This window comes from Narcine bancroftii, chromosome 11 (assembly GCF_036971445.1).
Source record: "Narcine bancroftii isolate sNarBan1 chromosome 11, sNarBan1.hap1, whole genome shotgun sequence".
Lineage (NCBI taxonomy): Eukaryota > Metazoa > Chordata > Chondrichthyes > Torpediniformes > Narcinidae > Narcine > Narcine bancroftii.
The window spans coordinates 84,784,924-84,804,572 of NC_091479.1; the positions used below are offsets into that span (position 1 = coordinate 84,784,924).

General features: G+C 39.8%; 1 protein-coding gene across 7 annotated transcripts in view; it reads right to left on the bottom strand.

Moving 5' to 3' along the window:
* LOC138746060 (dedicator of cytokinesis protein 4-like) overlaps positions 1–19,649 on the bottom strand; it is a 282,285-nt gene that overhangs the window by 95,267 nt on the left and 167,369 nt on the right. For all 7 annotated transcript variants that reach the window (XR_011346681.1, XM_069903813.1, XM_069903812.1 and 4 more), the window contains exons 25-28: positions 18,390–18,524; positions 9,454–9,552; positions 7,455–7,549; positions 5,940–6,015 (exon numbers count right to left, since the gene is read on the bottom strand). Coding sequence is in view for 6 of the 7 variants with exons in the window: in XM_069903813.1 (XP_069759914.1) it covers positions 5,940–6,015; positions 7,455–7,549; positions 9,454–9,552; positions 18,390–18,524 (405 nt within the window). In the remaining variant the exon portion in view is untranslated. The remainder of the gene's footprint in view (positions 1–5,939; positions 6,016–7,454; positions 7,550–9,453; positions 9,553–18,389; positions 18,525–19,649) is intronic.

Below are 19,649 nucleotides of genomic sequence, written 5' to 3' on the forward strand. Positions count from 1 at the left end.
ATTCAAATAATTGTAGAAGCAGTTTGAGTATAGGAACAAGGATACCTTACTGCAGCTGTACAGGGCCTTGGTGAGACCCCACCTGGAGTATTGTGTGCAGTTTTGGTCACCTTATCTAAGGAAGGATGTTCTTGCAATGGAGGGAGTGCAGAGGTGATTCACCAGGCTGATACCTGGAATGGCAGGAATGACTGAGGAGGAAAGATTGCGCAAATTGGGATTGTACTCGCTGGAGTTTAGAAGATTGAGAGGGGATCTCATAGAGACATATAAAATTCTGGCAGGACTGGACAGAATGGATGCAGATGAGATGTTTCCAAGGATGGGAAAATCCAGAACCCGGGGCCATAGTTTGAGGATAATAGGCAAACCATTTAGGGCCGAGATGAGGAGGAATTTCTTGACCCAGAGGGTGGTGAATCTGTAGAATTCATTGCCGCAGAGGGCAGTAGAGGCAGGTTCATTAAATATATTTAAGAGGGAATTAGATATATTTCTTCAGTATAAGGGTATTAAAGGTTACGGAGAGGAGGCGGGGACGGGGTACTGAACTTTAAAATCAGCCATGATCTCGTTGAATGGCAGAGCAGGCTCGAAGGGTTGAATGACCCACTCCTGCTCCTATCTTCTATGTTTACTGTAACTACACAGTGGTAAATATTACATGAAATATCCTGAACATTTGTAAAAGATTTCTGTAGAACACTTTTAATTCCAAATGGCAATTTTTTGAGACTTGGATGACACCCTTCGATTATAATAAAAATCAAAAGCAATGTATAAGTATAATTTATTAGGGACCAATCCTGCTGAGATCTCTAAGCAGTGGGCTGTGTCCAAGCAACGGATGTGATGCAATCTTCCACTTCACAGAGTACCTGCCCTGTGGCACCTGGGAAATCAGTTGACTGAATCTTGGCCAGATTAACTAGCCACAAGCAGAGTGGGCACACTCAAATGAATGGCTGTTGGAGAAAAGGTTCGTTGACTTTTTAATGGGAGTCTCCACCCAAGATTGGCAGCAGCCATGAGGGGATGCAGACGCTGGTGAAGAGGAGGACTGGACCAGGGCACCAGAGGACAGAAAGATCACACACCTTCGCCCCCCCCCCCCACCCCCATCTGAGAAGAAGCGGAGGAAATGACTCATGGGACAGTGACCATGGAGGTGGACGAGTGAAGGGCTTTGAGGCCAAGGGTCCAGTGCATGCAGCAACTCAAGGTGAGGAATATGTGGAAGCTGTGGGATGCTGGAGACTGCAGTCAGGTGACACGTGCTGGGCTGCAGAGTGCTGGAGACTGGCTCAAACTGGCTGGAGGAGTCCCAGGTATCGGAACCGGGATGCAAGGGGGTGCCGTAGGGTTCTTGACCCCGTCAGAGCTGCGAAAGCACTGAAGGTGAATCTATGGACACGGTGACTCTGGGGAGACTCTCTTTGGCTTCTTTTTCTCTGACTGTAAGAGGCACTTAGGCAATTTCTGCTGGTGGTGAATCTGTCTGCCTTGTGTTATATTATTATGATAATAAATTGAATCTTGAATGTTTTAAGTGCTCATACATGTTAGTCTCTTCACATTAATAATAACTCTTCATTTAGATTTTTATTTACAGTGCTACATAATCTTTGACCACAGAGTGACTTTGAATATGACGAGCACTTGATCCAATCTAGAGTAATGCATAGCGTGCTCTTCTCTCTTCTGAAATTGGCTGACTGTTTTGTTAGGTCCTAGTATTCCATTGACAGGGACAACCACAATTGCTTGCCATTTAAATTCTCCATTCCACTACTGCTCTGACATGTCTGTCTGTAGCCCTTGTCATGGTTTTAATGACACCCAACACCTCTTCTTCCAACTAGGGGCTTTGAACCTTTTCAGACTCTTCACAAGGCAATTCTGCTGTGTCTCATCTCCCCCTCCATTCTCTCTTCAAAATGAAAAAGTCCCTTCTCTTTTTTCTCTCTCTCTCCCCCTATTCTGATAATGGTCTTTAATCTGTAATGTTAACTCAGGTTTCTTTTTCCACAGGTGCAGCCCACCTTGCTGAGCATTTCCAGCATCCGTTTTTAACTCAGGGTTCCAGCATCTGCAGCCCTTTTGCTTCTCACATAGGTTTTGTCACTTCTCCATTCTTTCAAATATCACATTTTTGACCTTTATAGCAATTTCACCCTTTGCCTCCCCAAACATGCTCAGATCAAGGATTCTGATATGAACCCCAACTGCAACCAACTCCACTCCTACCTGTCCAACGATTCAATCACATTCCAATTTTGGGCTACTATCCAACCTTTTAATCCCATAATCCTCAGAATTTAATGCAAAGCACAAAGAGATCCAGGCCCATCCACTCAGCCAGGAACCTTGCACATCATTGTGTTCTGTGCTCGGCTTATGCAGAGAAGGATCGCTGATGCACTGCCCAACTTCTGCCAACAAAAAAATCTGAAGATAAACACTGGTTGTGTGCTCACATCGAAGATCGTTCAAATGCAGTAATGAGTCAGTCGAATCCAAGTTTGCCATGCCTTCAAGCTGAGGCAGGTGGAGGTATGAAAGAAGTGGGGGTTGGGGAGGTGGGGGTTGCTGTTAAAGCGACCAAATAAGTTTTGTGATTCTCCCTCTCGATGCATCCCTGCAACATGCATCACTTTTGGCTGGTGGAAGAGTTGCAAGGCATATTTACAAGTCTCTGCCACTTCACTGCTCGAATGTGAAAGCAGGCTGCAGTGAATCATCTCCAATCACTACCTGTGGGGAAATGACTCATTTAATGACACAGTTGGGACCAGTAACATATTTTGGATTTCTATCCATGTCTTGCCCTCCACTGAAGCAGCAATGTTTACGTCACTAAGCCATGCCCAATATATCTTCATTATATACTTGATGATCTGTGAACATTTGAAGAGATTTGCTAGTATTTTCTTACATTAAATTCATGCACACTTATTTCAGCATGAAACTATAAAGGAGACTCATTTTCACTGAGGGTCCAGTGATCTTATGTTTAAAAATAGCTGAGGCAAACCTGCAATGGTGATAATGATTCCTTTGAGAGTCAAAGAATTTAAATTCCTATCCCATGCGCAGGCTTCAACTCTATTCTGATAGCGCATCTGCACAAATTCAGAAACTGGAGGTGCAGCACCGAAATTATACTGCAGTTTGACAGTTTCTACATCAGGCGAGTGGGTGATTCAGTGCAGGAATGGCACTATATTGCTTTCAGTTAAATGCTGGAGCCAGCATTTCATTCCAGCAAAGAGCAAGCATCACAGAGCACAGTGAAACCAGCTTGCGGAAGTGCAGCCCACAACCAATAGTTTAGATACTCCTCCATATACTGAATTGATGACAATCAGATTTGCTTATGGCATGTTTATCCCTTCAAATACAAACCAGTGCTTTAAGAATTGCTCAGTCAAACAATTCAACCACCACAGGGGAGCACAAGCACCTTTTTAATTTACCCTACTTGTACTCATTGCAATACAACACAGACACTGCTGCAAAACATTCAACCAACAAGAGCTTTTATTTTTCCTTACTCTTTCCACCAGAGCATCTTGTACAGTGAACATCGGGCAACTGGTTGTTGGATCACACTTTTTTTTTTTTTTAAACATGCTTAACTTTCTTAACATTCCAAGTTAACAATCCTTCAGTTCGTAGATCCACAGCATATTTTATTATTAACTGTGTTCTAATGAAAGGTCTTCAAACCTGAAATATTAATTCTGTTTATCTCTGCACTGAAGCATCTGGTCCAGCTAATAATAATTAAAAAAATAATTCCTCTTGCCCCTCCCCCCATCATTTTGTTCAGACGCCTGCCTACATTTTGCTCATATCTTGATGAAGGGTTCAAGCCTGAAACGTTGGTTATGCATCTTTTTCTTCAGTAACTACACTGTTTAACCTGCAGCATTGTGTTTTCATTTGAATAATTTCCAAATAATTTTCACTTCAGATATTATGCTTCTTGCTTTATAAAAAATTATAAGTAAATCTGTCAATAGCCATCTTGAAACTGCCACACTGTCAGCCCATGAAGCAGCAAAGCCACTGAGGTTTGCATATTTAAAAAAAAATAGTGGCAATATGACACGTGTAGTTTGTTCCTCCCCTCCAAATAACTGGCACCAATAAATTAATGAGATTAACTTTATCTGCTGTCAAGTGAGATCATGTTTTACAGTCCTTGCCTCAAGGAAGCAATTTGTGGGGGTGGGAGGACATGGAAGATGGACCTCATAATCATCAAGGTAGGGTGGTCACAGATAGAGCTCAGTGAGGTCAAAGAGCTGCCATGGTTAGTGAAATGCATAACAGCTAATTGGCCTATTTCTTTCTGGAGGCTTTTGTGCTTCCATTACTATCAGTGAGGTAGCAGAGGAAGTGGAAGGGAATGAGGATGTGAGTCCTTGACATTGCCAGAGCGGTGAGGCCTGAAGGCTGCTGAGGCAATTAAATGGGCATGGGTCACGAGAATGCAATACACAAGCATGCTGGAGAAGCTCAGCAGGTCACACAGCATCTACAGGAAGCATAAGGTACTTTTGGGCCCAAAATGTTGGTTGACTTTTACTTCCAATGGCTGCTACCTGACCTACTGAGTTTCTCCAGGACGTTGGTGTATTGGACTCATCCTCAGCATCTGCAGACTTTCTTGCTTTACTCCATGAAGCATACAAAGACAGGTTAATTTGAGTGCCGGAGATTAAACATTCCTGTTTCCAAAGGCTGGCAAACAATCCTGGAATCACATTTAGAGTATCTTGTAGATGTAGAAGATTCATTTCCTTTCACTCTTAGTTTCCTAGGGTCGAGAGCAGCCATTCTCAATGGGGGGCCCTACACCCACACAGCACAGTAAATCCCTTGTTTGCTTTTCATGTAACATAAATATATTTTATGTAGTCTGTGGGAGAGAAGTACAGAAGAAACCAAAACTTGACTGCTTCACAGGAAAAGGGCCCATAAACGTTGAACAGGGTCCCCCGGGAGCAACGTCAAAAAAAAAATGGTTGAGATTGGCTGGTCTCGGGGAAACCCAGTCTGCAGTAGTTATGATCAAATCACAAGTAAACTCTAAGGCATTAGAGAATTTTAAAAATCAAAATTCCAAAGGCTTTTAGGGCCCTCACGTCTCCCCTTCATGATAAAATCCATTTGTCTCTGCATTGAACAGACTCTGCAACTGAGCCTCCATAGCTCACACTGATGGAAAATTAAAAAGATACACAACTCTGTGTGTAGGACTTTCTTCTAACAGCCGGCGAGTCTCAGAATTTGCCATCCCTGGAAGGGTGTGGTGCCTCATTCATTAGAAGTATTTAAAGATGCATTTTTCAAACATTCGGTAATGAAGAATGATGTGGAACTGGCCAAGGTGAGGAGTTCACGTCTGGGGCAGACAGACTGTGATCATGTTCAATGGTGCAGTAATCTTGAAGTGCCAGATGGCCAACTCCAGGTCTTATTGAATTGTGTGTTTATTCAATTCTATTCAACTGAATAGCTGACCACTTATCTTGAAGTCTTCCTTGCTGCTTTTGGACATTCCAGATAGGGAAACTTCATACCTTTATCTACCCTGCCAATCCCTGTGATAATTTTGTTGATTTCATGAAAATCATCTCTCTTTCTTCTAAACCCAGGTATTGATCCAGTCTTCTTGATCATTTACATACAATCAATTACCTGGCTCTCCGGTGCAGATTACTTATCCAACTCCAAAGTTTCTCAAATCAAGTTGAAATGGGGGAGTTTGGGACAGACTATTTTTCTGAACCACTGCAATACAAGCCCTCATACAGGACCTGCTCTGCAGATAAGTGAGCCACATCATCCAAAATTGTCAATGATGTCTGAAGGCAGGTAGGCCAAAAATCAGCAAAATACAGGAAACAAACCAATGCAAATCACCATACCTTGAAGTCGAAGTTTTCATTTAGAAAGTTCTTTCTAAGAGCATCCGAGAGATACAGAATTGTGGTGATGATCACACTGAAAGAGGGGTGGGGGGAGAAAAAAAATCAGGAATCAGCTCCTGAAGCCTTACTCGATTTGCATTTGTTACCTCTAAATAAGTCTCCTGTTTCCATTGATAAAACTTGTCAAAAACTTTCCTGAAGTTATAATTCTGAATAACATAATTTCAAATTCTGTCACCAACTCAGTGGCAACAGCCTCTCAAGGTATTAATTTTAATAAATGTCATACTTTGTGTAGGGCAGCTTCGGCCTTGACTAGTAGTGCGATTGTTTCTTGGTACCATTGTTTAGGTAGAACTTCAGGACCTTGGAGAAAGTTTAATCTGAAAAGATTTAGCTTTATCAAGATCTAGATAACCTAGGTTGCTTTCCTTGGATACTAGAAATAGATTTTAAAGGGTATTTAGAACAGACGAAGGGAAATTAGTTATAGAGAATGAATGGAGGAGAATTGGGAAGGTCCACACTGATGGATTTGCTTTGCTGGAGGCTATGAAAGAGACAGTTCCAGTTGCTTCCTGTCTGGAATTGTTTCAATTACCTCCACCTTGTGTTTTAACTAGCTTTGCTTTCATGCACCACAATTATCCCAACTCTTTCCTGTGGTACAGTTGCAAATTCTTACTGTTCTCTTGATAAAGACACAGTCTGTGAATATCCTGACTGATTTGCAAGCAACTATCATTTGCACTGGATTTCATTTTTCCAATACATAATTGAAGGGACTTTGTTTCTACGGTTGGAAACATCAGCCAATCTGATTGACACTTGCATATGGAAAAAGACTTTAAGAGACATTTCATTATCGGGAATGAGTTCCTCTATACTTACTACCAGTGCAATAAATTGACATAGGACATTATCTACCCACTTCTGGAAACCACTCAGTTTTTAGGTTTACTAGCCAAATAAAGATGAAAATGAGAGAGAAATATGTTGTCTTCGTGACCAGAAAACCCTATAACACGATTAACAGAAGCAAGAGATGCTGGGGTTGGAAAATTACCTTCCTTTGAAATGATTCACGCAATGAATTTATCATACATTTTTACAGATAATTATCGTTCATGGAAACTTTCACTTCAATTTGGTTTGTGAAGCTTGTTTCAAAATGTAGTAAGGAGTACAAATCAAATGCTACATCATTTACTGGGGAGGAAATTAGAAAATATCTCAACTTTAGAAACATCTTTCTCCTGAATTCTGACACCTCTCATCCATTTTGCTGGAAGAACCCGATGAATATGAATCTCTCGTGAATATACGAAACCCATTTATGAAATTTAAAATCAAAAATTCTAAGGCAATGAATATTTTTTGTTTTGAAGTTGTTCTCATTTGCTTAACTGTGATGAGCAAAATGTTTAATGTAACTCAGTACTCAACAGTTTATATCCTTCAATTTTGAAAGCACTGCCACAAAACACATACATCTAAAAGTGAAGATCTTACTTGTTTGTAACTAATCGCATTATCGTCCAATCTTTTGGAAACATCTCTGGCCTTATAAGAATTTTGAACACTGTAAAAATCTGCAGCAGAAAATCCTTAAAAAGAAAACATGTTAATTTCAAAGTTTTAGAGACTGCTGTGCCTAAATTGACAGCAGTTTCATCAAAGCTCAAAAGGTTCCTTCCAGTATCATGTAATAATACAAAAAAAATGAAATATACTTCAACCTTTGCCTGCCATATAGGCAAAGAATCACCGCGAGCATTATCAGATGCCCCCAAAAATAATAGAAAAGGAAGGGAAGAGGGTGCCTTCAGAAACATTGAGTGTCCGTGTATTCGCCTCCAGCTCTCGCAAACTCTGCAGCCTGTCAGACTCCTGTTCAATCCAATGGCAACCAGAACTCCAGATCTATACCTCCAATATCAATTGGAAACTTTCAGTGCTCGAGCTCTTCTCGCCCACAGCACCCTCTTGAACCCCGATATTTTGTCCTGCTCATCAGATGTGCCTTGATGTCAAGGATCAAATGGACTAAGGTCTGGCAAAATCTCAACCAGGGGGCATAAGTGAACCAAACGGTGCATAATAGCACTGCTTAATGACACCACATACAAAGGTCGCTGTGGGTCACCACACTCTCAACTCTCATCATTTGATGGAGCGAATGGAATTGGCTGGAATAAAAAGGTTTCTCCTTATATCAGTCCTCAATAGCTTATCCCTTATCTTTGACTGTGATGCAGTCTTTCTTCATATGTCAGCCCCGTCATCCCAGGAATCATGTGGTGAATCTTCATTGCATCCCCTCAATGGCAGGGATGTCTTTCCTCAGATTTGGAAAAACAAACTGCACAATACTCAAGGTGTACAAGGCCCAACAGAACTGCAGTAAGACGTCCCTACTTCTCCGCTCAAAACCTGCTGTAATGAAGGAAAACATGCCATTTGCTTTCTTCACTGCCTCCTGTACCTGAATTCAACTAACACCCAGGTCTCATTGCAGCTCCCTTTTTATCACCATTCAAAAATATGCCTTCTTATTATTCCCTTCATAATGGATAATCCCACATTTATCTGCAATATATTGCATCTCACATATTTTTCCCCTTCTCCCAATCTGTCCGTCACCCTGCAACCTCGTAGAATTTTCCTCAAAGCTCACATAACTTTGAGCTATCTGCTAATGAAGAGGTATTTAATTCAATTCCCTTTTCTAGATCATCAATAGTAAATAGCTGGTTTCCTCAAAATGAACCTTGGTACGCTGAAAAGAACTCATTTATTTTCATTCTTTGCTTCCTGGCTGCCAACCATTTCTCTATCCACCCCAATGCTTTACCTCTTGAACATTGTTCTCTAATTTTGCACACCAACTTCTTGTGCAGGACCCAATCAAAAGGTTTTTTTTGTCTAAATACACCATGGCAACTGCTTCATCATTGCTCACTCTTGGTTACAGCAGTGAACTTGAATTCACTGTCTACATATTGTTCGGATGGCTGGCTCCTCCCTTGGCTCCAAACTCAGATTCACTTGAGGACTATTGTATCTATCGGCCATTGATTGTAAACTATTTAAAGCGTGTTTGTACTCCCTCAAGGTGTTTGAGTGCAATCAGTCACGTTACAGTTATCAAGGATGATTCCACTTTCATAAACGCATGCAGAACTTGCACTTCAATTAACCATTCAAATTCCTCTTTACTCCCTGAGCACTGCTATCTCTCCTCTCCCCTGACAATTCATTTCCAAAGCAGTATCATTGTGTCTCTGTGTTCTTAGCATTTGACTGTTTGATTTAATTTTTTTTAATCCAAGGAGTATCTTAAAATGAGAGTGATTTTGGGAACACTGAAAATAAAGATAGTTTGGATTTTAAGAACTTCTGAATATACTTTGTAGACCAACAAAGCAAAAATTGAGTTATTCAGACTTTATTTACTGATCTGCTATTTGACAGATCAATACATCTGTTCACACAAGGGCAGTTGACTCACCCTGAGATCATCTTTGCTGGTGATGTGTTCCAGAAGTTGCTGATAATGCTTATCTGTCATTTGCCTCAGCAGAGCGAGGAGACAAGCCACAAATTCCCCCTGTCAGAATCAAAGAAAAGCCAGTTAGCATTCCTGCAGGCATTTAAGCAACAATAGTGTCTGAACATGTTCAAATGCAGGAAAATCCCTAGAATCCAGAAATCAAGCAAGCGGCAAAAAAGAAAAGGAAAATTTAAAAAATTTAAATCGAAGTTTAAAATGATGAAAGTAAATGTTCTCTGAAGTTACACAAACATTTGGTGAAGCTAAGAGCAAATATTCAGCCAATGGAGAGCCTTGGTCATTCTTTGCTCATAGCAACTGTTTGAATAAAGTTGAATGAAACAGCAATGGTGTCCCCCAGGATGAAGAGCTGGTTGTTGCCTCTTGCCATTGGGATGACTCTCTTAAACTGTCTCCTTATCCCTGCTTAGTGAGAGTCGACCCAGTCAGGGGTTTTATTTGTAAACTTGGAGGGAGTGGGTAATCATCAATAACAGTGGTTCTCAACCTTTTTCCTCTAATGCCATTGGTGCTCCGTGATTAGTAAGGGATTGCTTAAGCTGGTATGTGCGTGGAAATAAAAAGTTTGAAAACCACTGTTTTAATCGTCCCTAATTGACTCGTTATGTGCACAGTTTCATAACTCCAAAGGAAATGAGCCGATGTCAATTTTTCTCAAGCAAAATATTTCAGTAACAATTGGGTCTAGAGCAGTGATTCTCAACCTTCCCTTCCCACTCACATACCACCTTAAGCAATCCCTTTCTAATCACAGAGCACTGATGGCATCAGAACCACTGATCTATATGTTATTGTTCATCTTTTGGGCAGCTCCATGGAGGGGGAGAAACCTGCAGTTGCAGCAATGGTTAAATGTTTTCAAAGAATGTGACTGAAAAGAAAGTAAAATGCTCTAAGGTTCATATATTCATGCAAGTGAAATTTGTTCAGTTTAAGTACATTATAGTATTTTTGTCTTTTAAACTGTTTATTCTTAATGCAGGTATATTAGTTAGGCATTGTCACGGCAAGTCTTAAGCAATTAGAAAATACACATGCAGTATTTGGCATCTACCAATCCCCAAAGGTGCTGGATACCAGGGGCTTTACTGTACATAACACCTTATACTTGAGCACTGGACAGTTGGTTTTCTTTGGAATAGGCTGGGATGGTTGGGGGGGGGGGGGGGGGGGGTTCAATAGAAGTATGCAAAATTGTGAGGAAGATAGTGAGAAACTTTTCCCCTTAGTGGTGTGACTATAACTGCCGGACACAGGTTAAGGTCATAATGGTAGATGAGATTTGAGGAAGATACATTTTCACAAAGGTGCTGTTGGTTGGAACACTGTCTGCTGGATCGGCAGAGGCAGGTAAATGTTGAGTGCATACCTGCCTCTACCTCCCCATCAGATTAAGATGAACAGGTGAAAGGCAACAGACTAGATGCACAAAACTATAATGGTCTTGATTTGTCCTCGATGATACAGTTGGCAGAATGACCCACATCCATACGACTCATGGATGAATTTTCCGACCATCATTTAGAGTCTGGTTGTGCAAAATGTGTCATAGAAATAGCTACAATAGTCAGTGAGGTCATAGAAGACTAAAATAAATGTATTAGATTGAAATCTAATTCACAATTAAATCATCTGCCAAATTTGGATTTGGTAGAATCTTACAGAATGACATAATTCAGCCCACCCTGCTATTTGGTCTGTCAATCCCTTCCCAGAGTTCTTTCATGTTACCTGCAGCCCACACCCAAGTCAGGGTAATGGAAATGGTTCATTAGCTGAAACTCCTGCACAGACTGAAGGAAGGCAAGAGAAACCAAACATCATGATTGAAAAAGAGTAGTGTTATGAGCCCAAAGGACCACAAAACCCAGCAACAATAGATATTCACCAAGACAAGTAGCTACTTAAACAAAAGTTGTTTTTAATTATCTTTAAACATGAAAACAGAATCAAACTTTAACTTATCTCTATTAACTTAACTAAATCCAACTTAACCCCCTTCTAATTCTTAGCACATGTGTATGTAATGTGTGTGTAAATTTAAGAAATGTTCTTTGGTTCAATCTCACTTCTCATTCTTCCTAGTTCTCTGGTTGCAGGCAATTATTATACTGTGCACAGAATTTAACATGCAAAAAGTTCACCAGGCTTTGGTGCTCGAAAGGTAAATGTTTACCAGTCAGGCAGGTTCTCGTAGGGTTTGCAGAGAGGGATTTGTTGTTCCAGGATTTCCACAATTGAGGTACCTCCTTTAGTCACCTCAATGTCTCACTGATGAAACATGCCCCATCAGGGTTCTCCAGATGATAACCTCTTTCTTTCAGGCTACCACAGAGTTCCTTTCTGTTTCTCTTATTCCAAGAGAAACCTCAGACAGATAGAACTGAAACAAACTCCAGAGCGGTGGATGGCTGGAAGTGCTAACAAGCTTTTCCTGCTTGCTTCAGCTGTGACTGTTCCGTCTCTCTGTCTCTTCATCTGAAATACCAAACTGCTAGCCATATGTCCTTCATTCCCTCACATGCCATTAAACCACCCCCCCCCCCACCTTCTCCAGCAAACGAAAGGAGTTAGTCTTTTGCTCCCATCTGTTGTTTTAAATAAACATGAACCCAGGAGTGACCTTTTTGTGAGCACTTTGTAGATCCTTACAAACAGCCCAAGTGTCTCCAGTCCAAGACAATGGTCTATTCATTTTATGACATCATTTCAATTAGCATCTACTTGTGAAATGTGCATAACATTCTCCATTGTTTCTGTAAAGTTAACTGAATATGAATTCTTCAGTATTTCAAATAAGATGTTTTTAAAATGTGTGTATGTCTGTATGTAACCTACTCTAATTTTACCAAATTCTCCCAATATTTATCTACATTACAGTAGCATGTTCCATTTTTGATAAACATTATGAAGGACTTGCAAATAGTTGAACTCAACATAAGGCATTTTCAAGATCCTTCTTTATTGTGGCACTGATATCACCCTTAAAGGCATTATTTCCCCTATCAAAAGGACTATATTTTCTCGGTCATATCTAAGATGACTAACTCTTGTTGTGGTTTTTATAGGCCCTGCTTATGAAAATCTTAGTGCAGTGTTCCAGAGAGCCTTCACATTGAATGTCTGTAGGCAATTAATGATGTAGAATGGAGCTTATGACATTAAGATCAAAGCTTACAGAGGAATCTGGACCAACTGAGAGAATGGGCCAAAATAAAAATGGCAGGGAGGGTTTAATGCAGACAAGTGTGAGGTGTTGCATTTTGGAAGGGCAAACCAAGGTAGAACAGACACAGTAATTAGTTGGAATGCAGAGGAGCAGAAGATCTGGGAACACAGATACATAGTTCCCTGACAGTGGCGCTGCAGTGGTTTGGGCTGTAAAAAAAAGCTTTTGGCCTCTTAGCCTTCATAAATCAAAGTATTGAGTGTAAGAGTTAGAATGTAAGGTTGAAGCTGTTTAAGACATTGCTTAGGCCAAATTTGGAATATTGTGTGCAGTTCTGGGTGCCAACTGCAGGAAGGATATCAATAAGTTTGAAAGAGTGCAGAGATTTACAAGGATGTAGCAAGGTCTTCAGGAGTTGAATTACAGGGAAAGATTAAACAGGTTAGGACTTTATTCCTTGGAGTGAAAAAGAATGAGGGGAGGTTTGATAGAGGTTTACAAGATTATGAGAGGTATAGACGGAGTGGATGCAAGAAGGCTTTTCTCAACTTCAATTGTGGGATAATAAATTCAAGAGGTCACAGTTATAAGCTGAAAGGGGGAAGGTATAGGGGGAACATTAGGGAAAAGTTCTTCACAGAGAGTGGTGGGAGTGTGGAATGAGCTGCCATCTGGTGTGGAGAATGCAGGCTCGATCTCAAGTTTTAAGAATAAATTGGATAAATACATGGATGGGAGAGGTCTGGAGGGTCATGGAATGGGAGTAGGTACAGACTAGAAGGGCTGAATGGCCTGTTTTCTGTGCTGTAGTGTTCTATGGATCTATGAGAGTTTATTGTCATGTATTTAACTACAATCTATGGATGTTCTGAAATTCTTGCTTGCTACAGCCCACAGGTACATTTAAAAAAACCCCACCAACATCACAAATTAAATGAACCAATGTGCCACAAAACAAAAAAGGTAATAAATACAAAAGGACATACAAGTCTTCACAGTTGCAGTTAGTGCATCAAAAAAAAAATGATGTTTCCATTTTGCAAACAGATCTTTTGGTGGTCTTGGAGTCGTGAATTGTTTGGTCATTAAGGAAAGTTGAGAGACTAATCACTTGGAAAAAAAGCTGTTCCTGAACCTCAAAATGCTGGACTTCAGGTTCTCTACCTCCTGCGTATGGGGAGCAGCAAAAAGAGATTGTGCTGAAGGAGATGGAGATCCTTCATGATGTTGGCTGACTTTAATGGAGGGGGCATCAGTGCCTATGGTAGACTTGGCTAGGTTGGACACTTTCTACCATGATGAAGAAACTAGTGGTTGTGCAAATTATTGAGTCCCGTGAGTGAGACTTGGCGTTTTCCAAATTATCAAAAGACATTGAAAGTGAGACGGTCCAACATTACCATAACAATCTCTTCACTTCATGCCAACAGAACAAGGGTACAGGGTTTGTATGTGCAATTGCAAATATATTGCTGAAACCTGCAGGAGGTTTAATTTTTAAAAAAACATGAATTAGGATCATCAAATTAAAGCATAGAAAAAGACTCTTTGGCCCATGTCATCCATGCTGGTCACAGTGCAAACCTGAGTCAGCCCTGTTTGCCTGAATTTGGCCCATATGCTTCTAAACCTTTCCTAACCATGTACCCGAATTAATGTTCTTGAAATGTTATAATTGTGGGACCTGACTGAATGTCCTTTAAACATTATATTTGTGCATTTATATTTAAAGATTTAAAGCCTTAGCAGATTTGATTTACAGAATAAAAGGTTCTTGTTGCAATTGTTTTGATATAATTAAGTTCGAAAAGGATGGGAAAACTGCAACTTTTATTTGAACAACAGTTCAACTCTTCGAACTTCACAGTTAAAATCAAAATAAAGCCACCAGGTTATGGGTTCAGCTCTCATGAAAGATCACTGTCCGGAAACTGACAATATTTCTTTCTCCATGAACAGTGTATCAGTGTACTTACAAGGCTAAAACTTTATGCTAATTAATTTTTTGAACCTTCCAATGTGCTCCAGTCAGAGCCGTCATTATTACCCAATTTCGATGATACTTCGAATCACGTGGTTTCGCCTGCACGCGCTAAAAGCATGCACTGATGTTTCTTGGCTGCTCTGCATATATTGTAATTTAAAGATGTAATTTTAATAGTTGTTTATCTCACTACTATTGCCGTTACATTCAGTGATCTTCGGGAATTATGATTTACGAGTAACATAGGTACAAAAAACATTACTAAGGATTCTGCATAGTCTGGTACGGGAGGAGGTCCATGGAGGGGTGACACCATGAGTTACCCCACTGGGTGACATCAACCTGTTGAGCATTTCCAACATTTTCGGTTTTGATTTTATATTTCACTCAATGACAAGCACTCATTTTTGCTACATTTTATTTATTATTTCTTCGTTCTTGCTCAATTGTGCGGAAATGTAAGTGCATTTCTCAGGTGATAAATACCCTTTCCCCCAGCACAAAATGAAAATGCAACCAAAAAACTGGGAAAAATAAAATGTGTTTTAAAACAATTTAAATTCACCACCTGACAGTAGTATCTACACAATCTACCCAAGTTTTTTCATCCACACTGCATTCTTTCCCCAATACAAGGAAAGATATTTGGAGAGATTAAAATCTCACTAACAGCCACACATAAAGTATTAATCTTTTTTAGTCATTGCTTGAAGAAAGGCTGTTTGTTCAGATTGATGGGCTCTATTTATTCTTTAAATATGGTCTAGTGATCTCCAACAGCAATCTGACCTGATTTCCCATTCAAAGGACACCATCATCTCAAATAAAGCAATCCCTCATTCCTGCTCTGACATGCCAGTCCAGATTATCTCTCATGTTTTACATTGAAGTTTTAACTCGTAAGTTTGAATGCAGAAAACATCAAACTATTTCTTTGGATAAACACAAGATGGTAGAATTTAAAAAAAAATAGATGATATTCTGCCAAAGGTTGGTCAATATGTAAATTGGGAAGGAAAAAGATTTTCACAAATAACCTATGGTCCACTGGAAATGCACATTGAAACTTCATCAAAACTTCAGATCTTCAATTCACAACACCAGTATTTTTTCCAAATTTCAATTGTAACATTTCTTAATACAGAATAAAAACAAACACAAAAAAATTACTAGGCAGGCCAGCATAATAGCGTCACTAGGGTTGGTATCAATCCTTCATGGACCTCCTCCCATACCAGACCATACATAACACTTAGTAATAACTTTTGTACTCATGTTACTCATGAGTCCCATATTTTCACTGAATGCAATGACAATAGTAGTGAGATAAACAACTAGAAAAATTTAAATTACAATATCATACGCAAAGCAACCAAGAAAACAGCAGCGCTTCTTGTAGCGCGTGCAGACGAAACCACGTGATTCGAAGTATCATTGTAATTGGGTAATAATGACGGCTCTGACTGGAGCAGGTTAGAAGGTTCAAAAAGTAAATTAGCCTTGTAGGTATATTGATACATGTCAGCTGGGCTTACAAAAAATCTTTTTGTTTTATAACTAACTACAGGGATATTTTTATAAAAAATAATAAATTCCTGCTAAAAAAACTGCACTAAAATTTTATAGACAGTCAGTTTTGTGTCACCTCCCTATGAAGATGTTCCCCAGTGTGGTCCGCATTCCCCCAGTGACTCCAGTGGGCCAGCAGCAATGTGGCTTAAGAAATACAGAGCTACAGATTGATAACTTCTTCTGATGAGAGTTTATCGATGTTAATTCTGTTTCCATCAATCGGGCTTGAACTATTAAGTTTTTTGGTACTTCAATTTTTACTGTAGATTCCCACTCATTATTGACATTATTTTAAAATATACATAATCATATCCTGTCACCTTTGGCTTAATTAAGTCATTTGATTCTGAAGATTTAGTGAAAATATTGACATTGGTGATAGTGTGACATTTGCGATTGTCGGGAAACTCAGAACAAGGTTTAAGTTAAAATCCTAACAAGGCAATTTTGGAGTCAAAACAGAAAGCAATGCTTCACCCAAGATCAAGGTGGAAATTCATACACAACCACCACCACCCCTCTCCCCCAGCCTCAAAAGATGGATATCAAGTTTGATAGAGATACATTGGACAAATGTATCTGAAGCAATCTAAAAGAAAATTTCTTCAGGCAAATTGGTTGCTAAGATACCAAGGCCTTCTTGGGTCGCACAGCTCTCCGCTCTGTTGTCGGGGCTTGTGTTCCTGATTTGATGTGAACCTGACTGGGGAGTGGAGTAAAAGGAGTAGGAAAACCAGGAGGAATAAACGACAAAAGGAAGGAGAAATGGGAGAAGTGCAAAATGGAAAGGTAAACAGAGAAGGAGTAAATATGATTTTGTAGCCAGTTCCTTCCTCAAACCTACGATGGAAGAAAGATTTGAAAAAAGCTTCATAGATCTGAAATTTTTAAAAGTTGCACAATGTTGTGTCAGACTTCTTTTAATTATCATGTTATGAGCCCAGAGGACCCCAAAACCCAGCAGCAATAGAAATTCACCAAGACAAATGGTTACTTAAACAAAAGTTGGTTTTAACTATCTTTAAACATGAAAGTAGGATCAAACTTTAACTTATTATTATTAACTTAACCCCCTTCTATTTCTAAGCACGTGTATGTAATGTGTGTATAAATTCAGAAAAGTTCTTTGATTCACAGTGCTATCTCACTTCTCCAAGTTCACTGGTATCAGGCAATTCTTATACTTGTGGACAAAATTTAACATTTATGAATTTCACCAGGCTTTGGTGCTTGAAAGATAAATGGTTACCACTCATGAAGGCTCTTGTCGGTTTTTAGAGAGAGATTTATTGCTCGTTGGACACCCACAGCTGATTCCTTCTGAACAGCCACTTCAGTGTCTTGCCAAAGAAACTTGCCCCATCAGGGTTTTCCAGATGATAACCTTTCTTTCAGGACACCACAGAGTGTCTTTACTGCTTCCCTTATTTCAAGTGAACCACTATACAGCCAGCCCTCTCCTCTTGTATGGACTACAAGGGCTTTGACCAAGTTGAACCAAGACTTACAACCTGTCTTCAAAATGTTTTTTTTCCCACAAGCTTGCCAGCTTGTCATGTTCCAGTCCCAGCTGCTGAACTGTAGAACTGAATACCCCCTCTCTCTGTCACTCAGAGAAAACTACATGAACTTCTTAGAATAGCCAACTGCACTCAGACAGACTGTAGCTCTGGACCTTATCTTCAGAGTTTGTTCATCTGTTGCTTTCCAAAACAATAATCCATTACTCCACACCATGTCCAATTAACACCTACTTGTGAAGTCTCTATAGGCATTCTTCAAAGGTTTTGCAAAGGCACTCGGACCCTGGACAGTCTGGCTTGAGCAAAGCTCTGGCATTTTAAATGAGATCTGTTTTGAAGTGTTTGTATGAGACCTACACTAAAAAAAACCTGCCTCAATTTATCTCCTTTCAAAACATATCTAAAAACAATATATATTAATATCAGAAATAAATAATTTACAGAATACAGAATTGATCTCCAAGTGAAAATTGTGTTGTGCATAAAATTTCATTTGAAATAAATATGCAATCATGTCAATTGTTCAGTTTTAAGTTACTTTCATGAAAAACCTAAACATCTTGCAAAGTGTGGAAAAACAAGAGAAAGCAAGTTGCAGAGACATTTACTTCAACTATAAACTTACCATCACATCCTGAAACTGCAAACGAACCGTGGGCCCAGATGGCTGTGGCCTGTTGGTGATTTCTAATATGGTCCGGAGCAGCATACCCAACAAACTGTCCACAAGCATATCCACCTCGTCTGAAATAGTTGCCTTCTGAATAATAAAATCAATTACAGCTGAGGTCAAATCAGTTTCACATGAGATTTGCAGCACACATACAAGTCAATTGAATAAAAATGAGCAAAAGCAAACTACTGGAGCAACTCAGCAGGTTGAACAACATCTGTGGAACAGTTGTCGTTTTGAGTCAAGGCCCTTAATCAGGAAGATAAATTGAAGAGTTTGGGTGGAGGTGTCAAGGTATTATCATCTTCAAAACCAATGCTGACTTCATTCTCCAATCCTGATAATATAATTAAGAACTGTGGAGCTCCTCCCCAGAACCTGCTAATTCATGCAAGCTCCAGTGAACTTTTGTCTGGTTTGAATCACTGTCGGTGACCCAAGTCCTTACTTTATCTGAGACAGTTCATTGATGAGGTACATAGAAGAACAAAGCAGGACAGTGCAGGAACAGGCCCTACAATCCCTACCATCTCTTCCTCTTCCCAAATCAACATCTCCAAATGGGTCAACATCCAATAAAACACATCTCCAAGGCTGGGGAAGATCCCAAATGAGTTGTTGCTGTTAGGAGCCAAGGGATGAAATCAAGGAAATTGATTGAGTGGTGAATGTTGATACATTACAGCAGCAGGTGTTACATTCCACGATAAGTGAGCACAAGGATGCTGTGAATTGAAATTGATTCCTGACATGGAAGGCTTTTTGTGTCCACATTTGTGTCATCACATCACCTATGTTTCTGTAGTTGAGTGTTGAGGGTGAGAATGCTTCTGTACACAGACATGTGTCTGTTCATTATTAAACATATTTAAAATTCAATTAGATAAATTTTTACATGATAGAGGAATTAGGGGATATGGGGAGAAGGCAGGTAGGTGGAGTTATGTCATAAATTAGATCAGCCATGATCGTATTGAATGGCGGAGCAGGCTCGATGGGCCATCTTTGGCCGACTCCTGTTCCTACTTCCTATTTTCCTATGTTCCTATGGGAGCCCAAATTCCATTTCTTCTGAAAATCAACCCACCACTCCAGAAGCTGTAAATGTACAACCAGCATTCCCAACTCACAAGTCTAACTGCATTATGTGGCTTGACAAGTTCTGGTAAATGCATCTCATATACTCCCAAAGAAATAAGCTTTAAACTGGAC